Here is a 19321-nt window from a genome sequence, read left to right as displayed (position 1 = left end):
ATAAACTGTATAAACAGAGTGGACACAGCCCCTTTAGAACTCATTGGCAAGGAATCTATGATTTATTAGGGGCAGAGGAAAGTGTCAGCTACATGAAATTCTTTTTTTTGGCTGGGTGTGGTGGCTCACGCCTGTAATCCCAACACTTTGGGAAGCTGAGGCGGGTGGATCATGATGAGGTCAGGAGATCGAGACCATCCTGGCTAACACAGTGAAACCCTGTCTCTACTAAAAATACAAAAAAATTAGCCTGGTGTAGTGGCCGGCACCTGTAGTCCCAGCTACTCAGGAGGCTGAGGCAGGAGAATGGCGTGAACCCAGGAGGCGGAGCTTGCAGTGAGCAGAGATCGAGATCGCGCCACTGCACTCCAGCCTGGGCAACTGAGTGAGATTCTGTCTCCAAAAACAAAAACAAAACAAAACAAATCAAAAAGACATTCCTTTTTTCCGGTGACTTTTGTTGTCCATTTAGGTAGGGGTGTGTACATGTGGTGTGTTTTTGTTTCTTGTGTTTTTTTATGCTAGCATGTTTTGGGTGCCTGAAGTGAATGAAAGGGAGTGAAATTGAAGGGCACCTGCTGATGGAACAGGCCCTGAACTGAGAGCCGGGAAATCTGTATACCCTTCAGTGCTCTACACACCAGCCAGACGTGAAACCTTGGGGAAGTCAAGTGACCTTTTCTAAGATACAGTTTCCTTATCCATGGAAGACAGCTTAGTTCAGCTCCACAGTCCCAAAAAGCTCCCTGCACTTTCTTTTTCTCCATTTGTTTCTTCTTCTTCTTCTTTTTTTTTTTTTTAACTAGAGTGTAGTGGTTGCAATGTCAGCTCACTACAACCTCCACCTCCAAGGTTCAAGCGATTCTCCTGCCTCAGCCTCCTGGAGTAGCTGGGATCACAGGCTCCTGCCACCATGCCTGGATAATTTTTGTATTTTTAGTAGAAACAGGGTTTCACCATGTTGGCCAGGCTAGTCTTGAACTCCTGACCCAGGTGATCCTCCCACCTCAGCCTCCAAAAGTGCTGGGATTACAGGTGTGAGCCACCATGCCCGGCCTCCATTTGTTTTCATATTTGCTTTTTTCTTTGAGACAGGGTACAGGGTCTCACTCTCACCCAGGCTGGAGCGCAGTGGTGTGATCACGGCTCGCTGTAGCCTCGACCTCCCTGGGCTCAAGTGATGTTCCTGAGTAGCTGGGACCACAGACATGCACCACCACACCCAGCTAATTTTTTGTAAGGATGGGGTCTCCCTTTGTTTCCCTGGCTGGTCTTGAACTCCTGGGCTCAAGTGATCCTCCCACCTCAGCCTCCCAAAGGGCTGAGTTTATAGGCACGAGCCACTAAGCCAGGCCTGTATTTCCTTTCTTTAGTTTTCTTTTCAAGTCTAACACTCAGGTCCTACACTGGCCAATTTCAGTCATTCATTTGCCCAACCCTGACTGAACACCTCCTCCAAGCCAGGCCTTGTTCAGGGCACTGGGCAGAGCACGCTGAGCAGAACAGACAAATCACCCTGCACTCAAGGAGCTTATCACTTCCAGGTGAGGAAGATAGACAACAAATACATCAAAAAAGGAAAATTGCAGTATGTCAAGCAGTGGTAACTGCTAATGAAAAAAAAAAATAAAGTGGGCAAGGGGGAATAAAATGTTGGAAAGAGTGACCAAAATTGTAAGTGGTGTGACCAGGGAAGCCTTCCTTGAGAAGGAGGCTACTGAGTAAAGACCAGAAGAAAGTGAGGAAACCCCTGAGCAGACATGTAGGGGCAGATGTTCTTAGCAGAAGAAAAACAAGGGCAGAGACCCTAAGGCATGTGCCCAGCAGGTCTGAAGAAGAGCAACAAGGCCAACCAAGGGATGTTTTCAAAGGACTCCTTTTCCTGCTCTATTAGTGATGGACTAGGGAGTAGCATGGCAGTGAGGTGGACGCCAGCTACTGCCATCCTCCAAACAAGAGATGGCAAAAGGCAGGGCCAGGAGTGGGGGGCATGGGGACACAGAGACAGAGACAGGGGAGAGGGAGACAGGGAGAGACAGATGGGGAAAAGAGAAAAGGAGAGAGAGAGAAGAAAAAGAGAAGCGAGAAAGAGGAGAAAGAAAAAAGAGGAGGAGAGAGAGGAAGAAAGAAGAGAGAGGGAGAGGAAGAAGAGGAGAGAGGGAGAGGAAGAAGAGGAGAGAGGGAGAGGAAGAAGAGGAGAGAGAGAAAGGAAGAGGAGGAAGAGGAGAGAGGGAGAGGAGGAAGAGGAGAGAGGGAGAGGAAGAGGAGGAAGAGGAGAGAGGGAGAGGAGGAAGAGGAGAGAGGGAGAGGGAGAGGAAGAGGAGGAAGAGGAGAGAGGGAGAGGAGGGAGAGAGGGAGAGGAGAGAGAGAGGGAGAGGAGAGAGAGAGGGAGAGGAGAGAGAGAGGGAGAGGAGAGAGAGAGGGAAAGGAGAGAGAGAGGGAGAGGAGAGAGAGAGGGAGAGGAGAGAGAGAGGGAGAGGAGAGAGAGAGGGAGAGGAGAGAGAGAGGGAGAGGAGAGAGAGAGGGAGAGGAGAGAGAGAGGGAGAGGAGAGAGAGGGAGAGGAGAGAGAGAGGGAGAGGAGAGAGAGAGGGAGAGGAGAGAGAGAGGGAGAGGAGAGAGAGAGGGAGAGGAGAGAGAGAGGGAGAGGAGAGAGAGAGGGAGAAGAGAGAGGGAGGAGAGAGAGAGAAGGAGAAGAGAGAGAGGGAGAGGAGAGAGAGGGAGAGGAGAGAGAGGGAGAGGAGAGAGAGGGAGAGGAGAGAGAGGGAGAGGAGAGAGAGGGAGAGGAGAGAGAGGGAGAGGAGAGAGAGAGGAAGAGGAGAGAGGGAGGAAGAGGAGAGAGGGAGGAAGAGGAGACAGGAAGGAAGAGGAGAGAGGGAGGAAGAGGAGAGAGGGAGGAAGAGGAGAGAGGGAGGAAGAGGAGAGAGGGAGGAAGGGGAGAGAGAGAGGAAGAGGAGAGAGAGAGGAAGAGGAGAGAGAGAAAGAGAGAGAGGAAAAGGAGAGAGAGAGGAAGAGGAGAGAGAGGAAGAGGAGAGAGAGAGAGGAAGAGGAGAGAGAGGAAGAGGAGAGAGAGAGGAAGAGGAGAGAGAGAGGAAGAGGAGAGAGAGAGAGGAAGAGGAGAGAGAGAGAGGAAGAGGAGAGAGAGAGGGGAAGAGGAGAGAGAGAGGGGAAGAGGAGAGAGAGGAAGAGGAGAGAGAGGAAGAGGAGAGAGAGGAAGAGGAGACAGAGAGGAAGAGGAGACAGAGAGGAAGAGGAGACAGAGAGGAAGAGGAGACAGAGAGGAAGAGGAGACAGAGAGGAAGAGGAGACAGAGAGGAAGAGGAGACAGAGAGGAAGAGGAGACAGAGAGGAAGAGGAGACAGAGAGGAAGAGGAGAGAGAGAGGGAGAGGAGAGAGAGGAGAGAGAGAGAGGAAAAGGAGAGAGAGAGGAAAAGGAGAGAGAGAGGAAGAGGAGAGAGAGAGGAAGAGGAGAGAGAGAGGAAAAGGAGAGAGAGAGGAAAAAGAGAGAGAGAGGAAGAGGAGAGAGAGGGAGAGGAGAGAGAGGGAGAGGAGAGAGAGAGGGAGAGTAGGAGACAGAGTAGGAGACAGAGAGAGGAGGAGACAGAGAGGAAGAGGAGAGAGAGAGGAAGAAGAGAGAGAGAGGAAGAGGAGAGAGGGAGGAAGAGGAGACAGGAAGGAAGAGGAGAGAGGGAGGAAGAGGAGAGAGGGAGGAAGGGGAGAGAGGGAGGAAGGGGAGAGAGAGAGGAAGAGGAGAGAGAGAAAGAGAGAGAGGAAGAGGAGAGAGAGGAAGAGGAGAGAGAGGAAGAGGAGAGGAAGAGGAGAGAGAGAGAGGAAGAGGAGAGAGAGAGGAAGAGGAGAGAGAGAGGAAGAGGAGAGAGAGAGGAAGAGGAGAGAGAGAGAGGAAGAGGAGAGAGAGGAAGAGGAGAGAGAGGAAGAGGAGAGAGAGGAAGAGGAGAGAGAGGAAGAGGAGAGAGAGGAAGAGGAGAGAGAGAGGAAGAGGAGAGAGAGAGGAAGAGGAGAGAGAGAGGAAGAGGAGAGAGAGAGAGGAAGAGGAGAGAGAGAGGGGAAGAGGAGAGAGAGAGGGGAAGAGGAGAGAGAGGGGAAGAGGAGAGAGAGGAAGAGGAGAGAGAGAGGAAGAGGAGAGAGAGGAAGAGGAGAGAGAGGAAGAGGAGAGAGAGAGGAAGAGGAGAGAGAGGAAGAGGAGAGAGAGAGGGAAAGGAGAGAGAGGAGAGAGAGAGAGGAAAAGGAGAGAGAGAGGAAAAGGAGAGAGAGAGGAAGAGGAGAGAGAGAGGAAGAGGAGAGAGAGAGGAAAAGGAGAGAGAGAGGAAGAGGAGAGAGAGAGGAAAAGGAGAGAGAGAGGAAAAGGAGAGAGAGAGGAAGAGGAGAGAGAGAGGAAGAGGAGAGAGAGAGGAAGAGAGAGAGAGAGAGGAAGAGAGAGAGAGAGAGGAAGAGGAGAGAGGGAGGAAGAGGAGAGAGAGGAAGAGGAGAGAGAGAGGAAGAGGAGAGAGAGGGGAAGAGGAGAGAGAGGGGAAGAGGAGAGAGAGGGGAAGAGGAGAGAGGAGAAGAGGAGAGAGAGGAAGAGGAGAGAGAGAGGAAGAGGAGACAGAGGAAGAGGAGACAGAGAGGAAGAGGAGAGAGAGAGGAAAAGGAGAGAGAGGAAGAGGAGAGAGAGAGAGGAAGAGGAGAGAGAGGGGAAGAGGAGAGAGAGGGGAAGAGAGAGAGAGAGAGGAAGAGGAGAGAGAGAGGGGAAGAGGAGAGAGAGGGGAAGAGGAGAGAGAGGGGAAGAGGAGAGAGACAGAGAGGAGAGGAAGAGAAGACAGAGGAAGAAAGAGAGGAAGAGGAGAGAGAGGAAGAAGAAAGAGGAGAGAAGAGAGAGAGACGAGAGGAAGAGGAGAGAGAGGAGAGAGAGGAAGAGGTGAGAGAAGAAGAAGAGAGAGAGGAAGAAGAAAGAGGAGAGGAAGAGGAGAGAGAGAGGAGAGAGAGGAGAGGAAGAGGAGAGAGAGGAGAGGAAGAGGAGAGAGAGGAGAGGAAGAGGAGAGAGGAGAGGAAGAGGAGGAAGAGGAGAGAGAGGAGAGAGAGGAGAGAGAGGAGAGAGAGGAAGAGGAGAGAGAGGAGAGAGAGGAGAGGAAGAGGAGAGAGAGGAGAGGAAGAGGAGAGAGAGGAGAGGAAGAGGAGAGAGAGGAGAGGAAGAGGAGAGAGAGGAGAGAGAGGAAGAGGAGAGAGAGGAGAGGAAGAGGAGAGAGAGAGGAAGAGGAGAGAGAGGAAGAGGAGAGAGAGGGAGAGGAAGGAGAGAAGAGAGAGAGAGAGGAGAGAGGAGAGGAGGGGAAGAGTAGAGAGAGGAAGAGGAGAGAGAGGGAGAGGAAGGAGAGAAGAGAGAGAGAGAGGAGAGAGGAGAGGAGGGGAAGAGTAGAGAGAGGAAGAGGAGAGAAAGTAATCAAGGATTAGTTCAAGTTGCCATTTTCAGAGAGAGGAAAAACTGAGGGAGAAACTTTTGGAGCTCAGTTTTTGATACATGAAGTTTGAGAAACCGATTAGAAACCCAGTAGAGATGCTAAGTAGCAGACAGCATGAGTGGACTTCCCAGCACGAACACTGAAGAGTGAAAGCAGTCCTCTCCATCCACGTAATGCAGCTCTGTGTGGCCCTTAAGGCGACTGAGGTCCATCTTATGGACTGACACAGAAAGGTGTCCAAGATCTATTATTGCATGAAAAGATGCATAATTTTCTGGAAGAATTATCTATTGCTAATAACTTAAAAACCTCTAGGGATAGGATATATACTTCTGTGATGGTTAATTTTGTGTGTCAACCTGACGAGGCCATGGTACCCAGATGTTAGGTCAAACACTGAGATGTATCATCGAAGATATTTTTAGATGAGACGAACACTGAAATCAGTAGACTTAGAGTATAGCAGATCACCCTCCACAGTGGGTGGGCCTCATCCAACCCGTTAAAGGCCTTAAGAGAAAAAGACAGACCTCCCCAAGCAAGGAGGGCTTCAGCCACTGGACTGTCTTTGGACTTGAACTGCAATGCTCCCCTGGGTCTCCAGCCTGCTCATCTACCCTGCAGATTTTAGTCTTGCCAAGACTCCACAATTGCTTGAGCCAATTCCTTAGATCTATCTTTCTCTTTCTCTCTACACATACGCACACATCTTGTTGATTCCGTTTCTCTGGAGAATCTTGACTAATGCAACATCTTATGACATACATTTGAATTGTATTTCAAATGTTTTACAATAAGCATGTATTACCTTACTAATCAGAAAAACAAGAATAATCACAAAACTTAGTTCCAATACTTAAAATTTAGGTTACATTGACCAAGTACCTATACATATACTTTATATACATAAATTATATATACATCTCTATAACCGATAAAGCATTCAGTAAACACACGTTTTATTAACATCCTTCCTATCTCAATGGCTGCAAAACCCTTTTTCACGCAAGCTCTCTCGCCTGAAATACCTCTTGATATTCTTGCAGAATACCTCTGATATTCTTAATAAACTCCAGAGTTATCTGAAATGCCCAATATGAATCCATATCCTGAATGAGGTACCCAAAGGACATGAACAGACATTTCACAGATTAGAAATGATATCTGGTGAATGAATACATGGAGAAATATTCAAATACAATAGCAATAAACAGAAAAATGAAAATTAAAATAAGGTACTTTTTTTTTTTTTTTGAGACGGGGTCTCGCTCTGTCACACAGGCTAGAGGGCAGTGGCACAATCTTGGCTCACTGCAACCTCCGCCTCCTCAGTTCAGGTGATTCTCCTGCCTCAGCCTCCCTCAGCCTCCTGAGTAGCTGGGATTATAGGCGCCCACCACCACGCTCGGCTAATTTTTGTATTTTTAGCAGAGACAGGGTTTCACCATGTTGGTCAGGCTGGTCTCAAACTCCTGACCTTGGAATCCGCCTGCCTCAGCCTCCCAAAGTGCTGGGATTACAGGCGTGAGCTACCGCACCAAGCCAAATAAGGTACCTTTTTAAACAAATTAGTTTGAAAATTATAGCAGCTAATACTAATTATAAACTTATAAGTAAAATAGTAATAATAAATTGAAACTCTTCAGCAGATCAAGTTTACTAATCTTGAAAATTACACCTCACACTAGGTGACAATGCAAAGTTGTGTTCTAATATATGATGGGTGGTGTTCTGAAGAGACATAAAATAATGGGCAACATGTGCAATAAGCCATAAAACTATTTATGACTTGGATTCTATTTGGGAGAAAATATATCATACATGTTTAAAAATATCTTATCCACATTTGAAAATAATTCCAGGCCGGACATGGCTCACACATGTAATCCCGCACTTTGGGAAGCCCAGGTGGATGGATCACTTGAGGCCAGGAGTTTGAGGCCAGCCTGGCCAACATGGTGAAACCTCATCTTTAGAAAAAAACACACAAAAATTAGCCGAGCATGGTGGCAGGCACCTGTAATCCCAGCTATTTGGGTGGCTGAGGCACGAGAATCGCTTGAACCCGGGAGGCAGAGGTTGCAGTGAGCTGAGATTGTGCCCCTATACTCCAGCATGGGCAACACAGTGAGACTCTGTCTCAAAAAAGATAATAATTCCAAACACTAAAATAAAGTTAAATATATGAAGTTGTTCCCTAGAATATCATTTGTAAAGGCAAAAAAGTAGAGGTAATTTAAATATCTAGCAGTAATGAAGCCAAGTTCAAACACATGAGCTACAACTAGTTGAACATTTTTTCTCTGTAAATTAAGAGAATAAAGAATGATTTCATACTTACCACTGTACCAAGAAACTGAATGCTCATGTTTCCACCTGCTTCTCGAGAAAGACACTAAAAAACAAACAAGAGATATAAAATGAACTCATATCCACACAGCTTGTATGTAATGTTCACGATAGCCAAAAAACCCAAATGTCCATCAACTGATGGATGGGTAAACAAAATATAGTATAGCCATACAGTGGAATATTATTTGGCCATAAAAAGGAATGAAGTACTGATACATGCTACAATAGAAGTCGGTCACCAAGGATCATGCATTATATGATTCCACTTAATAAGAGATGTCCAGAATAGTAAAATCCATGGAGATGGAAGGTAGATTGGTAGATGCCTCCAAGAGGAGGGCTGGGAGGACATGGAGATGACTGCTAATTGGTATGGGGTTTCTCAAGGGTATAAACATGGTCTAAAACTGACTGTGGTGGTGGTGGAACACCCCTGTGAATTGACTACAAACCACTAAACTGTAACTTTAAATGGGTGAATTGTATGGTGTGTGAATTATATCTCAATAAAATAGTTATAGAAAATGAATTAGCATTTGTTTAAAACAACAATGCAATTCTATGTCCAGAGAGTAGTGAAAGAAAGAACCTCTTTATTATTCATTTATTTATAAATAAAATTTGTTTACAGCAAATATATCACTTGCATATATCTTGTTTGAATTTTAATTAAAAGTAAATACTATGACTATTAAAATTTTAGTTAAAAGTAAATACTACTGCTACTAAAAATGGGTGACTAAGTAGTACACTGGAAGCTGACTACACTGTGAGATAATTCTCACCTACAAAACTGGTCTGTTGGGCCAGGCGTGGTGGCTCATGCCTGTAATTCCAGCACTCTGGGAGGTTGAGGCAGGCGGATCACGAGGTGAGGAATTCAAGACCAGCCTGGCCAATATGGTGAAAGCCCATCTTTACTAAAAATACAAAAATTAGCCAGGCGTGGTGGTGCACGCCTGTAGTCCCAGCTACTCGGGAGGCCAAGGCAGAAGAATTGCTTGGACCCAGGAGGCAGAGGTGAGGTTGTGGTGGGCCAAGATCCTGCCACTGCACTCCAGCCTGGATGACAGTGAGACTCCGTCTCAAAAAACAAAAACAAAAACAAAAAAAACTTGCTCTACTTAATCCTAACGTATTCCTCAGAATTCTTCCTCTTCTGGCTAATCAGAGAGGGCTCAGTGACTTCAAAGACTACACACACAAATAAAGCAGTTCTAACTAAGCCAGCATCATTTTTTTAAGTTCCCAGATGTAGAGTATTAGTGGCTTTCACTCAACTACATGCCATGAGCATTACGATACAGATGTATCCTAATTTCATTCCTTTCTACAGAAGTGGAGGTTTACCAACTCTGATCTCTATGATCATAGAAGTAATAGAACCCAGAGTGAACCTCTAGAAATCAAGCTGAGTCCTCGGTTCCTTGACGGAGGGAGGTTAGATCAATAAGAAAGACAGTGGTTTAATGCAAAATGTTTTCCCCTACCTGCAAATATTGCCAAGTAAATTGACACAATGGTAATCTAGATAGCATACTTACGGCAGTGTGGTATAGAGTAGAAAAAAAATCAGTATGGGAGCATTTTGACCCATGTCACTTCTTTCTTTTTTTTTTTTTTTTGAGACAGAGTTTCATTCTTGTCACCCAGGCTGGAGCGCAATGGCACCATCTCGGCTCACAGCAACCTCTGCCTCCCAGGTTCAAGTGTTTCTCCTGCCTCAGCTTCCTGAGTAGCTGGGATTACAGGCACCTGCCACCACATCTGCCTAATTTTTGTATTTTTAGTAGAGACAGGGTTTCACCATGTTGGCCAGGCTGGTCTCGAACTCCTGGCCTCAGCTCCCAAAAGTGCTGGGATTACAGGTATGAGCCGCCATGCCCAACCAACCCATTTCACATCTTTTTTTTTGAGACAAAGTTTCACTCTGTTACCCAGGCTGGAGTGCAGTGGCACGATCTCAGCTCACTGCAACCTCTGCCTCCTGGGTTCAAGCGATTCTCTGGCCTCAGCCTCCCAAGTAGCTGGGACTATAGGCATCTCCCACCATGCCCGGCTAATTTTTTGTATTTTTAGTAGAGATGGGGTTTTGCCATGTTGGCCAGGCTGGTCTCGAACTCCTGACCTCATAACCCGCTCCCTCAACCTCCCAAAGCGCTGGGATTACAGGTGTGAGCCACTGCGCCCAGCCAACCCATTTTACTTCTAAGAATTTATCCTGAGGAAAAAATGTAAGGATAGGCAGAAAAATAAAGCTGAACAAATATCACAGTGTAGTTTATAGAACTGAACAATGGCAAGCGATGTAAATGACTGGGAAAGACACTAGCTAAGTAAATTGTGGTATATATCCAGCCTGCCATTTAAAAAGTTTCAAGATATGAAAAACGCTTACAGTATATTTCTAAGGGCAAGAAGAACAAAACAATATGTTCAGAATAAGCCTTGTAAAAAATTATGTTACAGAAAAATTCTAGAATTAGTGCACATAAAACTTATTTCTAGGCAAAAATATTAGTTGACTCTCGTTTTCACTTATCTGTTTTTCCTATTCTTTTATATGCACATGTTGAACTTAATAAAGGCAAAAAAAGACAGAAAACAAAATGGAATAAAATAGACTCCTTTCCTGTGTCTTAGGGAGACTCAGTTAAGAACGGAGGGTTGATTCCTAGGTTTTGACACTGGCATTTCTACGTTGGTCATCCATCTAATCATCCATCTACCTCTCAACTGTGTTGGGCACTGCTGGCTGAATTAAGACCCACCTTCCAAGAGACTAAGGAAAAGACAGCAGAATTATTGGAAAAATAAGTATAATTCAATACGATAAATGCATAGTACAAAATGTACAAAGTATTATGGGATAAGAGGACAGACCGACTAAATGAGCAGAAAGGTTAATAAGGAAGACATTAGATAGGTTAAGACAGACATTAAAGCTGGATATTTAAAAACAAACAGGGGCAGGGTGCGGTGGCTCATGCCTGTAATCCCAGCACTTTGGGAGGCTAAGGTGGGTGGATTATTTGAGGTCAGGAGTTTGAGACCAGCCTGCCCAACACGGTGGCTCTACTAAAAATATAAAAAGTAGCCGGGCGTGGTGGCGGCTGCCTGCAGTCCCAGCTACTCGGGAGCCTGAGGCAGGAGAATCACTTGAACCTGGGAGTTGGAGGTTGCAGTGAGCCGACTGTGCCAAAGCACTCCAGCCTGGGCACCACAGCGTGACTCTGTTTCAAAAAAACAAAGAAAAGAAAAGAAAGAAAAAAAACACGAACAAGATTCAGCCATTATGGAAAACAGTACGGAGGTTTCTCAAAACATTAAAAATAGAACTACCATATGATCCAACAATCCCACTACTGCATATATATTCAAAGGAAAGAAATCAGTTATGTCAAGGAGATATCGGCATCCCCATGTTTATTGCAGCACTATTCATGATGGCCAAGATAGGGAATCAACCTAAGCGTCCATCCATGGACCAACGGATACAGAGAATGTGGTATATATGCACAATGGAATATTATTTAGACTTAAAAAAGAAAATCCTACCATTTGCAACAACATGGATGAACCCGGAAGACATTACATTAAGTAAAATAAGCCAGGTACATACAGAAAGAGATACCATATGACCTCACTTACATGAAGAATCTGAAGACGTCAAAGTCATAGAGTAGAAAATAGAATGGTGGTTGGGGAGGGGGGGTTGAGGAAATATTAATCAAAACCCACAAAACTTCAGTTATAAAGGAGAAATAGGTACAAGAAAGCTATTCTACAATATAGTAACTACAGTTAATGACAACATATTATTAATATATTCTTGAAATTTTCTGAGTATATTTAAGTGTACCTCACATACAGAATAAGTATATGAGGTAATACATATATGTTAATTAGCTCAATGTAGCCATTCCACAGTGTATCCACTGTTTGAAGTGTGTACTTCAAAACATGTTGTACATGTGGGAAAGTTTGAAAGTGTATCTCCTCCAAACCTCATGTTGAAATGTGATCCCCAGTGTTGGAGGTGGGGCGTAATGGGGGTGTGTGGATCATTGGGAAGGATCCCTCATGAATAGATTAATGCCCTCTTTGAGGGCGAGTTCAAGCTCTTAGTTCCTGAGAAAGCTGGTTGTTAAAAAGAGCCTGGCACCTCCCTCCCTTCTCTCTCACTCTGTGACTTCCACACACACCAGCTCCCCTTTGCCTTCTACCATGAATAAAAGCAGCCTGAGGTCCTCATCAGATGCCTAATCCTCAACTTTTCCAGACATCAGAATCACGAGCCAAATAAACTTTTTCTCTTTATAAATTATCCAGTCTCGGGTATTCCTTTGTAGCAACACAAAAGACACTACTAAGACAGGATGACAAATATATGCAACTTTAATTTATCAACTAAAAACCAAATTACAAATTTTAAAAATGAGCAGGAATTTTCCAAAAGAAAACTGAAAAACAGCTGGGAATGGTGGCTCACACCTATAATCCCAGCACTTTGGGAGACCGAGGCAGGCAGATTGCTTGAGGTCAGAAGTTCAAAACCACCGGGTGCAGTGGCTCATGCCTGTAATCCCAGCACTTTGGGAGGCCAAGGTGGGCAGATCACCAGGTCAGGAGATCGAGACCATCCTGGCTAACGTGGTGAAACCCCATCTCTACTAAAAATACAAAAATTAGCTGGGCATGGTGGCGGGCACCTGTAGTCCCAGCTACTCGGGAGGCTGAGGCAGGAGAATGGCGTGAACCCGGGAGGCGGAGCTTGCAGTGAGCTGAGATCGCATCACTGCACTCCAGCCTGGGTGACAGGGCGAGACTCCGTCTCAAAAAAAAAAAAAAAAAAGGTTGTTCAAAACCAGCCTGGCCAACATGGTGAAATCCTGTCTCTTCTAAAAATACAAAAATTAGCCGGGCGTGGTGGTGGCACCTGTAATCCGAGCTACTCAAGAGGCTGAGGCAGGAGAATCGCTTGAACCCGGGAGGTGGAGGTTGCAGTGAGCCAAGATTGCACCACCACTGCACTCCAGCCTGGGAGACAGAGCGAGACACCGTCTCAAAAAAAAAAAAAAAAAAAATTGTGGGCTGATGAGACAGTTAACAAAAATTTCAGATTAAGGGATGGCACGATGGCATGGCAAGTTTAGGGAATGTTAAGCAGTTCAGCGTGGCCAGAAATAGGGTTGGATGAAGGTGGAAGTGGCAAGAAAGGAAACCAGGAAGGAATTATAAACCCAGGTCAGATCTTGTACAAAGAGAGCTCATACCTGACAAAGTTCTTACACTTAAGAACTGGAGTGTGACATGCTCATGTTTCAGAAAGACAGTGGTCTGAGGTCATGCTGAAGATACATAGAATGAGGAAGGACAAGGCTAGGAGGCCGAGTAAAACACCACTACAATCATTCAGTTAGGAGCCTGATGTGCTAAGCAGCCACAACAGAAGAACTAAGTCTGATTCAGACCTAGGACCTTAGGATGTGGAGAGCAAACAGACCTGAAAGACGATCTCAATTTTGCTCTACAGATGAGGAATCTAAGGCACAGGAATACAAAAAGTAATTTGGCTACCTGCAACTCTGCACAAAAAATTTTAATCTTGGTCCTGAGATTAAAAAAAAAAAATCACAATAACCCACTGAACTGCTGCGTGGCAAGAAAGTCTGTGCATTCAGCTTCATACGACAAAAACTGCAAAAGCAGCTATACATGGCAGACAAAAATGAATGAATGTGGCTATGTTCTAGTTAACTGCTTATCATCAATAAGATCTGAATGTGACATCATACTTCTCATGGGTCATGAAACATTATTGATTTTTTTTTTTTGACAGTGTCTCATGCTGTCACCCAGGCTGGAGTGCAGTGGCATGGTCACAGCTCTCCACAGCAACTGCCTGGACTCCAGCGATTCTCCCACCTCAACCTCCCAAGCAGCTGGACCCACAGGCATGCACCACTGTACCCAGCCAATTTTTAAAAAAATTATTTGTAGAGACAAGGTCTCACTATGTTGCCCAGGCTGGATGAAACATTCTTCTTTAATTTTTCCCCCCAACTATTTAAAAATGTAATAACCACTCAAGTTGTGAGCCCCATAGAAACAGGCGGTGCCTCCCGGTCTAAGCCACCAGTACCTCTCACCTGAGGTCTGCAATGGTCAAATCAATGATTTCTCTGTCTCTACCCCAAGGCCTGCAATGATTTTAAAAATCACATCACATCACTCTCCTACCCAAACCCTCCAAACGCTCCACAACATGAATAGAAAGAAACAACACAAAACAAAACAGTTCTTTGGCCCCTAGATGATCTGGTTCTGTCTTCCTCGTTCCACTCTCCCCAACTGGCCTTCACACAAAACAAGCTTGTCCCGTTTCAGAGCCTCTGCTTTGCCCCTTCTGCTACCTGGGACTTCCTTCCCCCAGACTTCTGCACGTTTGCCCCCTCCTCTTCGTAGGTCTCGGCTCAGTGTTAGCTATTCAGAGAGGACTTCCTAGCCATCCTTGCTAAAGCTGCCTTCTCTAGTGACTTTCTATCAATTTCATAGTCTTCATCCAACTTCTTAGTACTAAAATCACCTTATTTAGGTATTTACATGTTTAGTATCTACTTCCCCCTGCTGGAAGGTAAGTCTTGTTCCTTGTTCTATCTGCAGAGTCTAGAACACTGCCTAGGCCATACTGGGCGTTCCCTTCTATGTAGGAGACACTAAAACAATATTATCATTCCTTTGGCTGACACTACAAAGGTTAGATTCATTCCCAGGCAAATAGAAGTAATTTTGCATTATGTAAAATGGAAACAAATTTTCACATTAAAAACAAACTGTATCAATGAATGTGTGACCATAGGTATAAGTACCAATAAGCTTCCTTAACATTGCATTCAATTTAAAGCAGGTCACAATTACATATATAATGACTGTCACCTTTTTTTCGCCACACTCCCACAGTTTGTAAAGGAAGGAAGGAAGGAAGGACAGGCCAGGCGTGGTGGCTCACGCCTGTAATCCCAACACTTTGGGAGGTCAAGGAAGGCGGATCACTTGAGCCCAGGAGTTTGAGACCAGCCTGGCCAACATGGTGAAATCCTGCCTCTACTAAAAATACAAAAATTGGCCGGGCATGGTGGCACGTGCCTGTAATCCCAGCCACTCAGGAGGCTAAGGCAGGAGAATCGCTTAAACCTGGGAGGCGGAGGTTGCAGTGAGCTGAGATCATGCCATTGCACTACAGCCTGAGTGACAGAGTGAGACTCTGTCTCAAAAAAAAAAAAGAAAAAAGGAAAAAGAAAAGATTGATGTAAAGAAAAACAGAAATAAAATTTCACTCAAAACTGGAATTTATTTCAATCTTCCCTAACAGTAAGATATACTTTTCCTAGAGCCTAGGATTAAGATAATTCAGTTTTAGAATCCACAAAAAAACAAAGTATTCAATGCCTATCATGAGTCTAATGCATGCCAAAACAAATATGAACTGACCACTTGATATGCTAATAGCAAAATTCTTCATAAAAATTAAGATTGTATTTGATGAAACATATCCATGCTTATTAAAATATTTTCTCCAAATATTTCATCCCTTTTCCTATTTTAAATGGCACTCCAAAGCCAGATAACAATGTTCTCCTTTTCTTATTTTGATATTCTGCTCCAATGTTTACAAAATATATTCCTTTTTATTTCTTTAAAAAATACTTTAGAAGATTTTAACAAAATGACTTCAACATTTGTTAGAATCAAATTCATACAAAATTAGCAAAGTTATTCACACAAAGGCAAAAACATTTGCAAAACAATAAATCAAATGTTCCAAAAATACCTTCCTAGGATAATAAAACCAGAGGTAATTTCACCTTTAAAAATAATGTCACTGAACAGTAAGAGGAAGAAATAGTAATAGTTTTCTTTTTCCCCTCACTGATTTCCAACTTGATAATATGTTTTAAAGGCCATTACTGTGGGATTTGTCTTATCGGTCTGCAGTGCAGCTGTTTGTATTATTTTCCACATTTACTACAATCAGTGTTTATACTACTCAAAATTCTCTTCCTCAGGCAGCAACGAAAATATAATTTTCTAGTTAACAGAAGAGGAGAAAAGCTTGTATGTGTGGGGGTGTGGGAAGGGGAAGTTCAGAAAGACATTTTCCCATTCGGTTAAATTTTAAAAGCAACTCCAAATTAACTGCTAAGCTTCTAGGACTACATTACAAAAGCAGGTAGCCTTGCCTCAAAATTAATACTTTATACCATAGCTGTAAATACATCCCAGCTGTTAAACTGCCTTGAAATATTTTAAAGCAGAGTCAACAGAGTTATTTCTGTTCTACTGGTGAGCTTGTTTCTAAGATGTGTAGCTGTATTGATATGTCAGGAATGTAAAAAGGATATGGTTAATAATTACTCTTTCATTTCCTACTTCATTCGAAAAAAAAAAACCAACCTCTACTTATTCTGTTATATATTTATATATCCTATATATCCTGAGAGTGTCATGTCACATGCAATGATTCTAGAGAAATCACATGTGTAAAGTACAAAATAATAATGGCTTCAAACAGATGGGGGTGGGGGGAACATTTTTAAAACCTATAAAACACTTTAGGACTGAAAACATAAGACAATTACTTCCCAATTCATTTGTGTACCAGCAAAGTACAGGCAAAAATGTATGCCGCTTTATTTTTCTAATTAAAATATGAATTTTACTATCTATGAACAGTTATTAGGATTAAAACTAAAGTTTATTCTTGGAGGGTGTGGGAGCTATTTTAATCTAAAAAAACTGAAAAGAAAATAACATTTTTAACTTCCTCTCAAGTAGGTATGAAAATCAACAATTTATTTTCTTCAAAACTGAAATTTAAGGTTACAATTTTAAAATTGATTCAAATTCTGTGTGGACAAGCATTTGTATATATACTACAGACAGTTTCACGATCTGCAAACAGAATAACATCTCGTCCATCATATTCATGTGCTTGTGTAATATTTTATATTACATAGGCCCACTGGGCATTTTAAGTTATCACGTTTTATATATATATATATATATATATATATATATAAAATTTAATACTCTAGTCATTTCACAACTAACCCATTTAATCTGGTATTCTTCAGTAAATAACATGAGATTCATGTGACACTATTCCAAATTTGTCTGCTTTAACATAGAAAATTAGTTCCACTTAGCTGAATATCAAAGACCTATTCAATATAGAATGCAGTGGTGCTACAATCAGCTCTGCACTGTTATTTATAATAAATTTATCTTCTCTTGAAAATATTTGAGCAAGAATATGAGAAATAGAAAGAAAAAAGTCTTCAAAGGTACAGCATGAATAGCTTCACATCACACAAATGCAGAAATTGTTAGACCTTAGCAGGATCTCAAGATATTTTCAAAAGTATTTAGCTACTCCTCAGGCCTGAAGGCAACCTGCTGTGAGCAGGTGGATAGAAGAAATCACGCCATACAAAGAAACAGGCCAACAGCAGTTAGTCGGCTCTGCTTGCAAATGTTCAAACAACGTGACTATGCAAAATGAAAATCTAGCATGTAAAACGCTAACGACAAACAATACATTAAATCCCGGTACACAAATTACACTGTAAGAAATAGAGAACAGCAAAATTGAAGAACTTCTTTCAAGGTCAAAAAAATTACTTCACAGGAATATAGACATAGTAAAAAAATAAAATAAAATAAAAAACTTCTATTCATCCAGCAGGTTCCGCACTACAAAGGTTCTGGGGTTTGTGAGGAAAACAGAGAGTGAGCTCACCATGGCCAGGACACAGCGAATCTTCTGTTTGTTTCATCACTTTAATTATATGCCACAGGCAGGAAATCATTCCACGTTTTAAAAATGGTTGTAATTTTTTAAATCTTCTAATGGGAAATTTAAAAAGTTTGTCAGCTAGATGATAAATTCATCTTCTGTTTAAAAATAAATTCAACTCATCTATTCTGAATTTTAAGAGATAAAAACCAAAACTGTGGTTGACATTAAGGGGGAATACTTTAAAAACCATTATGTAGAGTTTTCTCTATCTGTAAACACTCTCTGGTTTACAAAAAATTTTGCCTGTGAGTGGTCTAACCCAGTAACCACTAGCTACACGTAGCTACTGAGAACTTGAAATATGACTGGTGTGACTGAGGAGTTAAATTTTCAATTGTATTTAATGTTAATTTTAAAACTGAAGCAGTGTAATTTTCTGTTAAACCCAACTCCATTGTTTTGGTAGGACTACATTCCACTCTGACCGTTCCATTGTTTAAGATACTATTGTATTAATGCCAATGTCTATGTTGTTTCTGGTATCACATTAGTAATTTTTAAAAGTCTTTCATGTTGAAATGACAACATTTGGGGTATTATTCTGTGAAAGGGCCATAAATGCAAAGCAGCCCCCAAATGCGGAGGGAGCCAAGAAACCAAAGAATAAGGTAAAGAAACTCAGTTTGTTGGTAAAGGGTGTTTTCTTGGGGGAACTTACAGACAGAAGCGTGATCTCGGATGGCTGCAAGACAGGTATAACCCACACTGTTACTGGCCAGACCCAGAGCTTATATGCCACAGGGAAAGGGTGTACGTGCTCTACAGAGGCAATTAAAGGCATCCTCCAGAACAGGTGAGAATGCTATGTGCGTCACTGCCTATAATTTGTGTGGTAAGATCAAGGCTGCTTTGTTCTTACACTAAAAACAGTAAATGAAATCGGAATCAGGAGGCATTCACAAGACTGGGGCTAATGAGAAATCAACATGGCTTTGCTGGGAGTGGTGGCTCAGGCCTATAATCCCAGCACTTTGGGAAGCAGAGGAGGGATGATCACTGGAGTCCAGGAGTTCTGGGCAACATAGTGTGCCCTCATCTCTACAAAAAATCAACAAAATTAATTGCATGTGGTGGCACAGGCCTGCAGTCCCACCTACTCAGAAGGCAGAGGCAGGAGGATCAGTTGAGTCTGGGAGGTTGAGGCTGCAGTGAGCCATACTGCACCACTGCACTCCAGCCTGGGTAACAGAGCAAGACCCTATCATTTTTAAAAAAGTAAAATAAAAAATAAATTAAATTAAAACAACAAGGTTTGCCTTCAAGAAAAAAAAAAACAACATGGTGCATTAGCAATTAAGATGGAATCACTTGTGTCTCCACAGGTACACTGGTTTAAATAAAATGTATTAGTAAAATTAATTCCACTTGTTTCATCTCTTTTAATATGACTACTAAGAAATTTTAAATGACAGTTGGGAACGATGGCTCACACCTGTAATTGCAGCACTTTGGGAGGCTGAGGCGGGCAGATAACTTGAAGTCAGGAGTTCAAGACCAGCCTGGCCAACATGGTAAAATCCCCTCTCTACTAAAAATACGAAAAATTAGCTGGGCATGGTGGCAGGTGCCTGTAGTCCCAGCTACTTGGGAGGCTGGGGCAGAAGAATTGCTTGAGTCTGGGAGGCGGAGGTTGCAGTGAACTGAGATTGTGCCACT

General features: G+C 43.1%; 1 protein-coding gene across 2 annotated transcripts in view; it reads right to left on the bottom strand.

The window, feature by feature from the left end:
* PCCA (propionyl-CoA carboxylase subunit alpha) overlaps positions 1–19321 on the bottom strand; it is a 446563-nt gene that overhangs the window by 76188 nt on the left and 351054 nt on the right. For both annotated transcript variants that reach the window (XM_001149000.7, XM_063792625.1), the window contains exon 21: positions 7793–7846. In XM_001149000.7, the coding sequence (XP_001149000.5) occupies positions 7793–7846 (54 nt within the window). The remainder of the gene's footprint in view (positions 1–7792; positions 7847–19321) is intronic.

The sequence above is a fragment of the Pan troglodytes genome, chromosome 14 (genome assembly GCF_028858775.2).
Source record: "Pan troglodytes isolate AG18354 chromosome 14, NHGRI_mPanTro3-v2.0_pri, whole genome shotgun sequence".
NCBI classification, from domain to species: Eukaryota; Metazoa; Chordata; class Mammalia; order Primates; family Hominidae; genus Pan; species Pan troglodytes.
This window is presented reverse-complemented; position numbering and strand designations above follow the sequence as displayed.